At 33.4% G+C, this 17,686-nt stretch overlaps 1 protein-coding gene across 2 annotated transcripts in view; it reads right to left on the reverse strand.

Annotated features, from left to right (window-relative positions):
- LOC136036487 (galactokinase-like) overlaps positions 1-17,686 on the reverse strand; it is a 54,153-nt gene that overhangs the window by 6,837 nt on the left and 29,630 nt on the right. For both annotated transcript variants that reach the window (XM_065718752.1, XM_065718753.1), the window contains exons 6-7: positions 9,978-10,159; positions 493-643 (exon numbers count right to left, since the gene is read on the reverse strand). In XM_065718752.1, the coding sequence (XP_065574824.1) occupies positions 493-643; positions 9,978-10,159 (333 nt within the window). The remainder of the gene's footprint in view (positions 1-492; positions 644-9,977; positions 10,160-17,686) is intronic.

A 17,686-nucleotide genomic window follows, 5' to 3' on the forward strand; every position in this document is an offset into this window, starting at 1 on the left:
TGGTTAAAAAAATTCATATTTTTGTAGATAACAGCTTGAAACCTCTGCAGTTGGGTTATCTGATATGCTGAATCTGATGAAATGAGTTTCATTAATTTCGAAAACGAGACAAATTTTTCCAGGCTCGTAGCTTTTCATGGGTAAAATAAAACTTAATTAATTATGTATGTTTTGAACTAGCACAAAAACAATCTTTTTGATGTATTTATTGTTATGAAAATTCCGTTTTTAAGAACTTCGTTTACTTTTGGCCTGACTAACTCGTTACTTACAGTTTTTTTTTATCAGAAACTGGTTGTTAGTTTAGCTGGAAACCCTTTGGAGTATCACATAACTCAGTAGTTTTTTGATAGGGTAGCTTTGGATAATAGTTAAGTAAGCAATAAATTAAGTAAATGTGTAAAGTGGGTAACAATTAAGTAAGCGATTAATTCATGACCAGCCTCAGTGACTTATTAACTAGTTCAACATAATAAAATAGACACAACTCACCTTAAGGAATTATGGCTGTCTATCATGAACTTTCCAAACATTTGATAATCTTTGTTTTTAAGCAATTCAGCACCTCTTCTTGTTCTTTCAATTTCCGAGATTACATGACAGGCTCTCTTAGCCTCTTCAGTACTTAGCTTTGCCCTCACTCCTAGAAAAATATTGAGGTACGTTCACATAAATATACTATTCAAAGACACTGTTTGAGGGATATACCTCAGTATACTGTAGAGAAACGGCAGAGAGAACGAAAGAAGGTAGTTGATTATGTTTAGGATTCAGGCTGAAAGAGAGTTTGGTCTGAAAAAAGAATAATCGCAGAAATTTTAGTTATTTTTGCTAAAACTGGACATGTTATGGACCCAGAATTTATTTTAGATTTAGACAAATAAACATTTGATTCATCTAAACACCGAATCAGTCTCCATCTATAATTTTGTTAAATCCCCTTTGTATTTTGCATTGTAGTTCAATTTGCTTGGGGACTTCTTCTTCAATCCTTCACCGGTTCGGCTTCCACAAAATATTGTTATTTTGTAATATTGTTATAGGTTGTAAATCATGTCTAGAGGCTTGAGATGTCTAGAGGCTTACGTTGAGTTAAAAATGCTTCCGACGGCTGCTCTCCGGAAATTTTTACTCGCGTCCTCAAGTATAATTGTCGTCAAAGGTATGTCTGCTTCTTTTCTAGGCGTGTTAACGCATGTTAACGGGGTTAATCGTATAAGGTCGATGAATAAAATTTATGTCAATAACCCGTTTAAGTCTAAGTCGTGATTTTCTATGTTTTTTAGGTCTTAAGCTATGGAATTCGTTAGGTGAGGAAATTAAAAGTATTTGTGATGTCAGTGGATATAAAAGGCTGTTGAAAAATCAGGTCAACAGCCCGTCAATGATCTCCTGAAGCGGAGAAGATGTATCTATCTCCATCTTCTCCTGGATTGTCTTCTGAATGCTGTCTACAAGTGGCAACCTGAGGGTGAGCGAAAAAAAAGGGTGATCAAAACCAACCCTCCGATGACAATACGACCTAGACCTGTGGAGGGCTGAGCTGTCGTTAAAACCACAGTGGGAGGACGTCACGGCTGCTGCTACGCTCCAGGACGTCTGGTGAGGCTTCGGTGATGCCCTAAGCGCCAACCCTGGCCATGGGGGAATTGAGATCTGAGGTAAGGTTGAAAAGTAAAATATTTTCCAAATATGACTTTAGTGACTAAATTGATAGGATATAAAATGGTACTAAATCATGAGTATTAGCATTATAACTTTTCGTGTTTTAATTTTGAATGAATTGTTTAAAGGAAGGAGTTAAGTACTGAGTTAGTGGTGGCAGTGCGCATAATGTTTTTGTTTTGTTTTGTGCTTTTTTTCTCCTCCATTTCATAACGTGGCATTGAAGGGGATGTGACTGTGGAAAGTTGTTTCTTAATTACATAAAACATACAAAAATAAATGCGGATCTTTTTCCATTGGCATTATCTTCTGAGACAGTCTCTGTGTACTAAACAGGGATTCAAACGGTTAAAAATCTTTTTTATCGGATTTCAGTGAGCAACATGAAGAAACTTTAATTCGAAATTGTTTAGAAATTTATGCCATAATAAGGGTAGCAGAAATAACATTTGCTTAAAAATTCCCTAGCATTATGCTAAATCATGGAACCTATTCCATTCCTCGAAGTTTAGCGAACAGTCCCAGTAGTGTGAAAAATTTAAATTCAAAAGAGTTTAGTGTAATAAAAAGAGCTTCATAAGGACTAATGGAAGTAATATTCCCATTTAAACCCAAAAAACGAATTTTCATTTGTTTTACCTAACAATGTACCATATAATGACGCATAAATTATTAAGTAAACACCAAGTTTTTTCAAAAGAAAGCAAAGACGCGCGTTAAAACTAAAGAAGAATACAATTTTTTACAGGAGGGAGACTGTTACCCCCTTAATCTGTTTGTTCAAAGGCTTAAGTTAAAACTTACCCAGTACCTTTCCAAAACAATATCTTCTCGTGGACTTTTTTTTATAAATTATGGCCTGAATTGCACTTGGCTTTTAATCTTTTTTTAGGGGCTGAAATATTAGGCTTTTTATGTTATAATCCAATTTAAGAGTCATGTAGCATACTTAAAGGAGGGTCCATACCAATTGACCCTCTCCTTCTGAATACAGCCATAATGTCTGTATGCATGGTAAAACTAATTGCAATATATTTTAAAGAAATAATTAAAAAAAGTTTTATTCACCGGAAACCAACAAGCAACATTAAAACTTGGAATACTCAGAAATTGTACCGTATATAAGGGAGAACAACCCCTCCTGGATCCACCCCTCGTTCGCTCCAACTACACGTCCTTGTGTTTCAAAAGGCGCTCTTAAAGAGTTGGGACGTGAAGTCTGACCTAAGCGTATATGAGAGGAGAAGCCCACTCATATACTGAATAATTTATGCTCGTTTTAAGTCTTAATGGCACTCCTTAGTTGTAGTTGAGACAAAACTTTATTTAATTCCTGGCCGTTTTTCAAAAAATGTCGGTAAACCAGCCTCTCTCTTGCGTGGAAAACTCCACCTCCACGAAAAAACTTTCTCGGAGAAATTTCCTCTCATGTAAAATACACAAATAAATCCCCCGCACAACTCCCTCCTCGCTGAAAATTTGAGCCCTAAGAAATTCCCTTGGGAAATTTTTGCTGCAATTTTTTTCTTCGTTTAATTCCTAAAAAGTTTTCTATTAACCAGTTGATATTCTTTCTAATCATCGCCAGATATCCCTCTCGTGGGATATTTCCCCTGGATAATTCACCCTCAACAGAAAGTTCCTCGCACGATAATTCTCCACTGGGAATATTTTTCCTTCACAAACCTATTCCCTACGAAAACTCCCTCCCGATAATTCTCTCCCCGTTGAACACTTGCCCCGGATAACTCCCCTGGAACCTTTCTCTCCATATGTAAAAGTGAATAGCCAAAGGGAAAGTAAAAAAAAGAGCTCCAAATATGAATTCAGGAAACTTTTCCCGTGTAAAATTACCCCGTACAAATCCCCCCCCCCCCCCAAAAAAGAAATTCCTCTCTACGGAAATTTTTTTCTGTGGAAAATTCCACCTGCACAAAATACTACCCGGAAAACGTATATTTCAGTAGTGGAGGGGTTCTGGAGCCCATACGCAAATGATTAGTATAATCGGTTACTGTTCGTGTAACAGGGCCGACAACTACATAATTAGCATACTAACCCAAAAATAAAATTAGAACACGTTTTAGGTAAGAGGAACGATAGCACTGGTAGTTCAAAATTCTATGTTTATGTGACATACTTTTTGTATATAAGGTTCATCTCTCTGATAGAAAATTAGCACTATTGAATCTAAAGTTCAACAATGAACAAGCTATCTCAATATAAAGCTTTTTATGTAAGTAATTTCGAATTCATAATCCATTAGAATTATACATGCCTTACCTTTTAACTTATCCATTAGGGGAAATCAATTTTATTTTCATTGCACAAAATATATATAAATCCACTTTTACAGTTGTCTATTGAACCAGCAATAATAAACTAACCTGGCTATGTTCAATATTAGCACTGAACTGGTTCTCTTTTCAAAACAACCCTGGGTGAGCAATCAAAATTTCGAATTTCGATTAGATACCTAAGAGGAAACAGATACCTAAAAAGGAAAACGTTCTTTGCTAAATTGATGCTTTAATTTCAAGTTTTTGGTTTTAATAGCTAATGTAAAATGTTTTTGACTTTCGAGAGTTGACAACTTTCGAGAGTTATTCTATTGAAAGGACTATATCGAGAATAGTTTGTGTGATAAACTTGAATATCCTCTGAATATGTTCCTTGGGTAATGAGGACTAGGAATTTACTTCTTAGTCCCTTTGTTGGGGGAGAGGTCCGCAGAGAGAGACCACACGTTTTCACTCTTTTGTCTCAGATGAAGCAGCAAACTCTGTATAAAATAGTAACTGTGAATGTTTTCGATTAGCCAAGATTAAAAGGTGTTATAGATTCTAGAGGAGTCATTCATTGAGATCGGGGGAATGGCTAGGGCTTTCTAGGTGAAATTTTCAGAGAGTTATGGAGGGGGAAAGAATAACCATAAAGTATATGTTGGGGGATAATAGGGGGTGTCTTGTGGGGCTAGATATATAATTTTTTTTTATCTCGAAAGCTTATCGATCTGTTTTTGGTGTTAATGGCTAATATAAAACATTCTGATATGACAAAGAAAGAATTTTTTGGACTACTACTACTACTAATACAAGTACTACTACTTTTTATTGCTACTACTACTACTACTACTACAAATACTACTACCGCTAATAGCACAACTAGCACTACTACTACTACTACTACTACTACTACTACTACTACTACTACTATTACAACTACTACTACTGCTACTACTACTACTAATTCTACTACTACCACTACTATTACTACTAATACTAATGCTACTACTGCTACTACTTTTTTTAATGCTGATAAATATTTTCTCTATATTCATTCTATTTTCTTTCGTTTACATAGATGATGAAGATAACATAAATTGAAATTAAATCATTTTGTTTTATATTCTAGGTCAATGAAAATTCATCAACACCAAAAAGACACAGGAGAGATGATGAAAAGATTTTGAATACTTTTTGAGGAAGAAGAAATGTAGTCTCCTGGCCATGTTGAAAGCGATGTACTCGATGAGACACTTTTGACAAACCGTTAACTATAATGGAAAAATGGTTTACGATAAATAAGCTAGTTTAAACAAACTAAAAATGAACATGCAAGGAAATGTCCACCATAAGTTCACGTGTCGTAGCAAATATTATAATTCCAAGTGTAACCTGAATCTTAATGACTGTGAAAGTGATTGATTGTTCCACTATTATGATGCAGTGCTTAATTAATATTAGTTTTTTTTTAGCAATTCACGGAAGTTTGCTTCACAAAATTAGCTTTGGGTTATAAATTTCAGAACTAAGAACACATACGTTACTCATTCAATAGATAGTAACATTGGTAAAAATTCAGATTTAAATCAAGGATTTGTCTTGCAAGTGGCCTGTTTTGGGGAAATTTTTTATTGTTACAAGGTAGAAACAAGCTTGAATCACAGAATGTACCCCTAGGAACCTTCATTACTTTTGATAATTAATGAGATTTCTGAAGGTTTCATATTAAAATTGGGCAGAGTATGATAGTAATGAGATTGACACAAACAATTTGAAATGATTTCTGCGTAATAGTTTTGTCAAGTGAATATATGTGGAAGGTAGTCTTAGAACAATAAGTTGTTAAATTAGTTACTGGTTGTTCCACTTTTATGATCCAGCGTTTAAGTAATATTTTTTTGGCAATTTACGGAAGCTTGCTTTACTTAATTCAGCTTCGGGCTATAGATTTCAGAAATAACAAGTAACACACTTGTTACTTATTCAATAGATTGTTAAATTGGTAAAAAGTTTAGATTTAAATCAAGAATTTGTCTTGTAAGTGGCCTGTTTTGAGGAAATGTTTGTTGTTACATGGTAAAAACAAACTTGAATCAAGGGATGTACCCTGGTACAAAGTCTTTGACTTAGATAATCAAAGAGATTATGATTAGTAATGAGATTGACATACACAACTTGAAATGATTTCTAACTAATAATTCTGTCAATTCAATATATTTGGAAGGTTCGTACGTTAGGAAAAAATCATGTTTATTAAGAATTGGTCTTGCGAGTAAAATCCTTAAGGAGTGAAAGGTTTAACTCTGTTGAGTATAAATTTTAAACTCATGAAGTAAATTTGACGTAGTTTGCTCAGATAACTTTGCCAATAATGAATATCTTTGCCTCTCTTGATTACATTGTTTTAACAGATGAATTAAATTTCATTTTGTTTATTCCTTGAATTTTTCTAACGAGTAAAAGAATTAACTCTGCTGAGCATAAAGATTAAAATGATGAATTAAGTTTGATATGGTTTATTCAGTAAATTTTCCAAAGAATGAATAACTTTAACTCTATTGATTACAAGTTTTAACACATGAATTAAATTTGACACGGCTAATACATTGAATTTTCCTATGGACCAAAAAGTTTCACTCTGTTGGTTATAAGGTATTAGTAGATGACTTAAACTTGACGTGTTTAATTCAGTGAATTTCAAAAGAATGAATAGTTCTAACTCTGTTAATTATAAAGTTTGAACACTTGAACTAAATTTTACACGGTTTGTTCCTCCAATTTTTTTAAGGACTAAAAGATTTAATTCTGATGATTATAAAGTTTGAACTGATGAATAAAATTTTACACGGTTTATTCCTTGAATTTACTCAAAAATGAATAGCTCTAACAACTAAAAGGTTTAACTCTGTTTATTATAAACTTTGAACTAATAAATAAATTTGCAACTATTTATTCTTTAAATTTTCCTAAGGACAAAAAGGATTAATTCTGTTGAAAATAAAGTTTGAGCAGAAGAATCAAAATTGAAACGTTTTGTTCCTGGAATTTTCCTAAGGACTAAAAGGTTTAACTCTATTGATTACAAAGTTTGAAAATATGAATTAAATTCGACACGGCTTATTCATTGAATTTTCCTAAGGACTAAAAAGTCTAACTCAGTTGATTATAAAGTTTTAACAGATGAATAAAACTTGACGTGGTTGATTCAGTGAATTTAAAAAGAATGAATATTTTTAACTCTGTTAATTATAGTGTTTGAATACATACATTAAATTTGAAAAGGCTTATTCCTTGTATTTTTATAAGGACTAAAAGCTTTAATTCTGTTGATTATTAAGTTTGAACTCATGAATGAATAGCTTTAACAATTAAAAGGTTAAATCTGTTTATTATAAAGTTGAAACAGATGAAATAAATTTGACACGATTTATTGCTTGAATTTCCCTAAGGACTAAAACAATTAGTTCTGTTGATCATAAAGTTTGAACACAAGAATCAAATTTGACACGGTTTATTCCTTGAATTTTCCTAAGGACTAAAAGATTTATCTCCATTTAATATAAAGTTTGAACTGATGAATAAATTTGACACTGTCTATTCCTTGAATTTTCCAAAGAATGAATAGCTTAGCTCTGTTGATTATAAAGTTTGAACAGGTGAATTACATTTGACACGGTTTATTCCTTGAATTTTCCAATGGACTAAAAGGCTTAACTCATTTAAGCATAAAGTTTGAACCGATGAATTATATTTGACAAGGTTTATTCACTGAATTTTAACAAGATGACAATAAATTTATTGATATGATATGATATGTATTTATCATATACATATATATATATATATATATATATATATATATATATATATATATATATATATATATATATATATATATATATATATATATATATATATATATATATATATATATATATATAATATATATATATATATATATATATATATATATATATATATATATATATATATATATATATATATATATAAATATGTATATATATATATATATATATATATATATATATATATATATATATATATATATATATATATATATATATACATAATTTATTCCCCCAAATGGATAATTTAAAAGGTAGGGCTTATATAATTCTAACAGATTATGAATTCAAAATTACTTACATAAACACCAGTATCTTGAGATCACTTTTTTATTATTGAGCTTCTGATTCGACAGTGTTAGTTTTATATCAGAGAGATGAACCTTATTTACAAAAAAATGTGTCAAATAAATATAGGTCTTTCAACTTTCATTGCGATCGTTCCACTTATCTAGAACGTGTTCTAATTTTATGTTCATGTAAGTAGGCTAATCATGTAGCCGTCGACCCTGTTTCATGGATAGTAACCAGGCTGAAGCTGTTTGTCTGGGCACCAGAACCTCTCCACTACTTATTTCCCAATAACAAATTCTATGCGCAAACACTGGGCAAATTTTATAACTGACAGCACTTTCCCTAGGGGCTGTGGGGGTCCTATCATACTAAAAGGCAAAGGTTTTGGACCCTTCTACAATGTTGAACCAATTGACTGTCCCAAATTTCAATCGAATGTCTTCGGGGAGAAAGAAGCGTGTGAAGAGACTAGTTACACTCATGGCTTAATGGTTCCTTAAAATGAGCACTAGAACTTTGAAGTTCCGTGTGAGCGAACCTTCTCCCAATCTTCTAGAGCCATTAGTTCGATCGAATCTCCCCTGTGAAAAAATAGATTGACTAAAAAAACAAATGATCCGTGATATTCTGTTCTGGCAATACAGAATTCCACATTTGTGCAAATAGTAGCTATAACCGTCGGCAACGGGTTTTCTGATATGCTGAATCTCATAACCATAAACGAAACAATTTTTTTCTTAGAATCTGCATACAAATTCAATTCTTTTGACGTATTAATTGTTATCACATTTATTTTTTTGGGGAGGGGGTTTCGGTTCTTTTTAGACCTTGTTCGACTGAAGCTCGAAAGACAGTCACAGTTAATGTAGCATAACATGAAATTTGGCTTCATTTTAAACAGATGATACATATTATATAAACTGATATATAAAGTTTTACGTGTACACCCATTTCGGGAAATAAAGAGTTTTATTTTAGAAGCGAATACAATTGAATCTTGAAAGTATCGAGATAAACCCATTTAAACTTTTTATTATGTGGCTCTTCCCTCAGAGCATTTTTCAAGTATTGAGAAAAAAAGGAAACCAATTCCAATTGGTTCAAAATTGATTGTGCTGTATCATCAATTGTGCAGCTACAATTGATACAATTGTCATAATCTCCTAACACAGTGGCGTAATAGTCCCCTCTAATGAAGATTAATTTTCAGTTCTTCCTCTTTAGTTTTCTTATAACTAAAATGAACCGAAAAAATACTGAAAACAAATAAAACTTACAATGAGACACTAGAGCAAAAATAAAAACCAAACCCTTTTTTTCATAACCCAAATAATAATGACAGTCTAAATATTTCAGATTCATATCCAGGAGCCTTTATTACAAAAAATAAATAAATAAAACTACCTAAACAGAGATCATACGCAATACGCATACATAAGATCATATGAAAAAACAAATTCTTGGTTAAAAGCTACCCGGTTAATTTTTCGGAATGGCTATAGGTTCAGAGAGGGAGATGATGGCGTGGCTTCTACTATTTGTCGTTTTATATGAATTAAGACAATAAAAAGTTTGCTCTCTGCAGTTTTTGTACATCAACCCTATAATCCCTTTGATACTCACTACAACAATTAAGATGGGGCTTTTAACCGTTCTTTTTGTTCTGGATTGTTTATATATATCTTACTAAATATATATTATTGCGTTGACCTTAAATGGTACTACTTTCTATTTTTGTTGTTACTGTTTCTAACTGCTCCTTATATTATTCAATTCCTTCTTTAGCATAATAATGTCAGCTTCAAACTATTTTAATGAATAAACATATTCTATTCTATGTATAGCCTATGAGCCAGAAGAATTGTACCGTTCAGATTATCTCTTGTCGCAAACCTCAAGCTTTTGACACCAAGATGTGATGCTACACTTTCACATTCGTCTCTTCTTGTTTTGTATTCTGACCCCGTTAGCTCATGTCTTACATTTGAATTAACAATAACAATCTTTACGTTGGGATCATCTAATGGTACTGATGTAGCCTCTAGAGACCTGGAAAAGAAGTGCAAGTGATCCCCAGTGTTGCCAACGCAGTACAAGTGTACCATTTTTTTGTATAGTTTAGCGGTACTGGTACATTGCGGTACAATTTAAATTTTGCTGGCACAATGCAAAGTTACTGGTACATATGGGTTTTACTTGCTCTTTCTGCCGCAAATATGTTTTCAAGCTTAAGGTCATCGAAAAGTTCCTTCTTGTTATGGCAATTTTGAACTTATTGCTCAGATGGTACCAATCATTATCTCGATGTACAATTTAAGTTAGAAAACTGATACGTTTTATTTCAAAGCGTTGGCAACGCTGGAGATGACATAGCTTAGATAATCATTGAAAGCATCTCGGGTCTTTAAATTATTGGGAAAATACAACCAAAGGTTGTATTTACAGTGAAGGTTGTTTTTCAACATAAAGTTAAACTTTAGCTCAATAATCCCATAGAAATTCCTACAAGAATATTTTATTTAGGGTCGGTTTCAGTTTACCAACGGGTATCATTTCACGATCACTAAGGGTTTAAGTTCACTAACAGGTATCTTGTACATTGTGCGAGTGTTTGCGAGCATCAAAATTATCGGAGGAGAAAGATCAAGTTCAGAACGTTGATTATAATTCAAGTTAGTTTATCAAAGTCTTAGTCACATTTTAGCACAGCTACTACTCAACTACATTGCAAGTTCTACTACTACTTCTACTACTGTTACTACTATTACTGCCACTACTATTACTACTACTGCTACCACACACTTCTACAACTACTACTTCTCTACTGCTACTACTTCTTCCGCTACTACTAATACTAGTGCTACTGCTACTACTAGAACTACTACTACTATTACTATTACTGCTACCACTACTACTATAACAACTACTCCTCTACTTCTACTACTTCTTCTAATATTACTGCTAAAACTACTGCTACTACTACTACTACTACTACAAACACTACTACTACTACCTCTGCTACTACTACTACTACTACTACTACTACTACTACTACAAATACTATTACTGCTACTGCTACTTCTACTACTGCTTCTACTACTACTACTATTACTACAACTATTACTAATACTTCTACTGCTATTTATACTACTACTACTACTACCACTACTACCAATACCACTACTACTACCAATACTGCTACTACTACTACTAATACTTCTACTGTTACTACTACTGCTACTACTATTACTACTTTTGATACTACTTAAACTACTACTACTACTTAAACTACTACTACTACTTAAACTACTACTACTACTTAAACTACTACTACTACTACTACTACTCCCATTACTTCTACTACTATTACTACTACAACTACTACTACTACTTCTACTGCTACTTCACTACTACTACTACTATTAGCACTACTACTACTACAAATACTGCTACTACTACTACTACTTCTACTACTGCTTTTACTACTACTACTACTACTACTACTACTACTAACTACTACCTCTACTACTACTACTACTACTACTACTACTACTACTACTACTACTACTACTACTACTACTACTACTACTACTACTACTACTACTACTACCACTACTACTACTACTACTACCAATACTGCCACTACTACTACTACTAATACTACTGCTATTACTACTACTGCTACTACTATTATTAATATCGCTACTTCTACTACTACTACTACTACTACTACTACTACTACTACTACTACTACCACTACCACTATTACTACTACTACTGCTACTACTACTACTACTACTACTACTACTACTACTACTACTACTGTTACTACTGCTGCAACTACTATTACTACACATACTGCTACTACTTTTCCTACTACTACTAATGCTACTACTACTACTACAACTACTGCTACTACTACTTCTACTACTACTGCTCCTACTACCACTGCTACCTCTACTCCTGCTAATGCTACTACTATTACTGCTATTGCTATTACTACTACCACTACTATTACTTCTACTAATACCAATACTGCTCCTACTACCACTTCTACTACTACTAATGCTACTACTACTACTACTACTGCTTCTACTACTACTACTACTACTACTGCTACTACTACTACTACTACTACTACTACTACTACTACTACTACTACTACTACTACTACTACTACTGATACTACTACTACTACTACTACTGCTACTACTACTTCTACTATTACAATTACTGCTTCTGCTACTACTACTACTACTACTACTACTATCTCATCCACCAATACTGCTGCTACTACTACTGCTACTTCTACTACTACTTCTACTACTCCAACTGCTGCTACTACTACTACTGTTACTACTACTACTACTACTACTATTACCTACTGCTATTGCTACTACTACTAATATCAGTACTTATACTACTACTTCTACTACTACTACTACTGCTGCTACTACTACTACTGCTACTACTACTACTACTATTACTACTACTACTGCTATTACTACTACCATTACTATTATCAATGATACTGCTACTACTACTACTTCTACTGCTCCTTCTACTACTACTACTGCTACTACTACTACTACTACTACTACTACTACTACTACTACTACTACTACTTTTACAACTACTACTACTACTACTACTACCACAACTACTACTAGGGCGTACTGCTACTACTACTCTACAACTACAACTTCTACTTCTACTAATACTACTACTCTACTACTTCTGCTTCTACTACCACTTCTAACTACTACTACTACTGCTATTACTGCTAATAGTACTAGTAATACTAATTAATACTACTACCACAACTGCTTCTACTACTACTAACGACTCACTATAGTACAAGCCACTTGAAGTGGCTTGGCGCCTACTCCCCCTCCACCGTAATCTACTTAATGCTTCACTTTTTACCTTCTTCAATGTAGTTCCACTTTCTTTCAATCATCTCTAATAACCCCTTTCCAGCCCGTTCAGGGACGGTAGCTGCTTTTCATTTAGCTCGAAATGGACGGCCAAAAAGCTTAATCTCTAGACAATAATTTTCACATGGCTTGTTTCAAAACTTCAAAATGTTGGTCTTTTTCAGTTGTATGATGCATATAGTGAGCAGTAATTTTTAATGTGCAGTGATTAAAGTGCAGAAACAGTGCAGGAATTCAAAATTAATCATTGAGATGCTCTAGTCTGAATCACTTTAATCTTCTCAAATCATCGAATGAAAATGGTACAGATATTTTTTAAGCTTAATAATTAAAGTAAGTACGGAAGCAATGCTAAAATTAAACTATAATACACAGCTGATGGCATCACTAGCCTGTATCATTCTAATATTTTTCTATTGTTCGATGTACATGGTTGATTCTAGCATAAACTAAACTTCAGAAAAGGTAAATAAAAAATTTGCCCCTAGACCCCCCTACCATATTACGATAAATACCTTATTTTGGTATTTTTATTGAAAATTCCTGTTTTTGTATTTTGTTGAAAAAAATTGCAAAAAAATTAATAAATTTTTCATTTATTCGAAATACAACTTGACTAAATGACAAAAACATAAATAAAAACAATTAAATTATTATTTATATCATTGTTCATGCTTATCAGGTAGATGACATGAGCGTAAACAGGTATTGTTTTTTATTTTGCCATATTTCTGAAATATTTTCTCTACGCGTATATGGAAAGCAGTAGATTGCGATTCATTTATCTTGCATTTTCAAACAGTTCATGGTAAGAACTGTAAGTAAGGATCGACCGGGCTCAATAGTAACCGAAACTCTAAAACGGAATTTTGATACCAATAGAAACATGAAACGAATCGGATTTTTATGCTTATTTAAAACATGTAAGTTTTATTAAGTTTAATCTTCAAAAGCTATGAGCCTGAGAATATTTGCCTTATTTCTAAAAAAAAGGAGAAACACCCCCTAAAAATCATAGAATCTTAATGAAAATCACACCATCAGATGCAGTGTATCAAAAAACCCTACTGTAGAGGTTTAAAGCTCTTATCTGCAAAATTGTGGAATTTTGTGTTTTTTCTCAGAAAAAAGATCACGGATGCGTGTTTATTTGTTTTTTCCCCAGGGGTAACAGTATCGATTCATTGGTCCTAGAATATCGCGAGATGGCTCATTCTAATGGAAATTAAAAGTTCTAGTGTCCTCTTGAGGTGACCAAAAAACTGAGGACAACTAGGCCCCCTCTCACTCTCATTTTTTCTGAAGTCACCCAACGAAAATTTTGAGATGGCCATTTTGTTCAGCAGTGTCGAAAAACCTAATAACTACGTCTTTGAGGATAACTTAGTCCCCCAGAGTCCCAGGTGGAGAGGCTGCATGTTATGAACTTTGTCCATTGTTTACATATAGTATTGGTTATTGGAAAGGATACAGACGTTTTCAGGGGTGATTTTTTCTGATGGGGGCAGTCGAGGGGAAGGGGTCACGTGGGTGGATCTTTTCATGAATGAATTCTTCAAGGGGGAAGGTAATTCTTCCATGGAAGGGGGCGCCGGATTTCCCAGCATTATTAAAAAAACGATCAGAAATTAAATAAAAAACAAGTTTTTTCAACTGAAAGTAAGGAGTTAAAGCGAACAGAAATATGAGGAGGTTTGTCCCCTCGTCAATATCTTGCTCTTTATGCTAAAGCTTGTTTTAGTACTTTCAAAGGAGCTATTTATTCTAATTAAAGGGCCTTTGTGATTTAGTTGTCATTATTAAATAACTTGAAGAAAATTCGAACTTTATTATAAAGAGCGAGGTATTAACGAGGGGGTGAGTCCCCTCACATACAATTCGTTTTAAGTTTTAATGTTGCTCCTTACTTTCAGTTGACAGAACTTGTCTTTTCTTAATTTAATAACCTATAAGATTTAATAACGTTTCGGAGAGATGGTTTTCATTTGGGTGCGGGGATTAGGATGATTGCAAACTGCCTAAAAAAGTAGTTTTAAAGCACGTGTATGTATTATTTACTGTTTTACTGGTTGTAACTGATTAGCTTTTCGACAAACTTTTTCTAGGAAGATCTTTGTCGATGTTAAAATAAAAATCTTATTTCTTAATTAACATCTTTTTTCATAATTAAGAAAAAACCTTTAACCAATGTGAGCAGAGAGTAAATAGTAAGACTGTAATACTAGAAGGCTTATTTTTTTAAAGTTAAACTAACCTCGCACCAGTAAAACTAGAACTTGGGACAAAGTTAAGCTTCCTTAGACCTGGTGAAACTCTTTTTACATCTCACTTTATTTACAACTTATGGCATGACCTCCTTCCAAAGGGTCTCCAAAGATAAATAAATGTATCTTAATACAGCATAGATAGATTGATACTTTATATCGTGATTAAACCAAAAAACAGGTATTTCACAGGAAAACACTAACTAAAAGTCGAGTATCTTCGTGCAGAATAAAAATCTGTTTACAATAGTCTGAACCCTATTATTTCTAATTATCATCGATACAACAAATGACACACTTATTTCATATTCACTTAATTCGAACTCCATTACTATACGTGCTCGACAGTAAGCAATCAAATAAAAGATGACTACATGTTTCCATTAGACCGCAAAAGCACAATGGAGAATCAGCTTTCCCTATCCTATTTAAAAAATTAAATAAGAAAGCAAGTTTTATTAACTGCAAGTAAGGAGCGACATAAAAACTTAAAATGAACAGAAATTATTCCGTATATGAAAGGGGTTGCCTCCTCCTCAACGCGTCGCTCTTCACGCTAAAGTTTGACTCTCTGTCACAACTCTACTTTTTAAAACAATAAAAAACTTTAGCGTAAAGAGCGAGGCGTTGAGGAGGGAACAACCCCTTTCATATACGGAATAATTTCTGTTCGTTTTAAGTTTTAATGTCACTCCTTACTTGCAGTTAAAAAAACTTGTATTCTTATTTAATTTCTGAACGTTTTTGAATTAACGCATGTTTTGATTTTGGCTCACCGCACATGAATAATTAAAACGAAATTTGAATATAATTTTTTTTTTGCTAAATGGCTTTCTCATAGTTTTTATCAGACGATTTTGATAAAAAAGGGGTGGGGGAGGAGGCCTAGTTGCCCTCCAATTTTTGGTCAAACAGTTCGTGGTAACGAATTGTAGTAAGGAGAAACCCGGCTCAATAGTAACCAGAATTCTAAAAAGCAGAATTTGGATACTAATAGATACATCAAAAGAATCGGACTTTTATGTTGATTTTAAATATTGAAGTTTCATCAAATTTAGTCTTACCCATCAAAAGTTAAGAGCCTGCGAAAATTTGCCTTATTTTGGAAAATAGGGGGAAACACCCCTTAAACGTCATAGTATCTTAACAAAAATCACACCATCACATTCAGGGTATCAGAGAACCCTAATGTAGAAGTTTCAGATGCCTATATAAAAAATATAGAATTTTTATATTTTTTGCCAAGAGACCGATCACGGGTGCGTGTTTATTTGTATTTTTTTCTTTTTTTTTGGTTTTGTTTTTTTTTTCTCAGGGGTGATCGTATCGGCCGAGTAATCCTAGAATGTAACAATAGGGCGCATTCTAACGGAAATTAAAAATTCTAGTGCCCTTTTTAGGTGACCAAAAAATTGGATGGCACCTAGACCCCCTCCCACGCTCATTTTTTCCAAAAGTCACCGGATCAAAATCTTGAGATAGCAATTTTATTCAGCATAGTCGAAAAACCTAATAACTGTGGGAAAAAGTCTTTGGGGATGACTTACTCCCCCACAGTCCCCTGGGGAGGGGCTGCAAATCACAAACTTTGACGATTGTTTACATTTAGAAAATCATCAAGACTGAATAATTATGTTTTTCGACTATGATGAACAAAATGGCTATCTCAAAATTTTGATCCGAAGACTTTGGGGGGAAAATGAGCGTAGGAGGGGGCCTAAGTACCCTCCAATTTTTCTGGTCACTTAAAAAGGGCACTAGAACTTTTAATTTTCGTTAGAATGAGCCCTCACGCGACATTCTAGGACCACTGGGTCGATACGATCACCCCTGGAAAAAGAAACAAATAAACACGCATCTGTGATGTGTCTTCTGGCAAAAAATACAAAATTCCACATTTTTGTACATAGGAGCTTAGAACTTCTACAGCAGGGTTCTCTGATACGCTGAATCTGATGGTGTGATTTTCGTACAGATTCTATTACTTTTTTAGGGTGTTTCCCCCTATTTTCTAAAGTAAGGCAAATTTTCTCCGGTAGTTGTAACTGTTGATGGGTAAGACTAAACTAGATTAAACTTATATATTTAAAATCAGCATAAAAATGCGATTCTTTTGATGTAACTATTGGTATCAAAATCCCATCTTTTAGAGTTTCGGTTACTATTGAGCCGGGTCGCTCCTTACTACAGTTCGTTACCACGAGCTGTTTGATGAAGCAATCTGTTATGCGCTGTAATAAGCTTAAGCTGTGTTAATCTGCTATTTGGGTGGATTTTTGATGCAGAAATAAGGTCATCTTTATTTTCAAAAAAGTTAATCGGCCATGTGCTAACAGAACTTTTAAACACATCAAACCATTTTGTATGGAAAAACT

Source organism: Artemia franciscana, chromosome 15 (genome assembly GCF_032884065.1).
Source record: "Artemia franciscana chromosome 15, ASM3288406v1, whole genome shotgun sequence".
NCBI lineage: Eukaryota > Metazoa > Arthropoda > Branchiopoda > Anostraca > Artemiidae > Artemia > Artemia franciscana.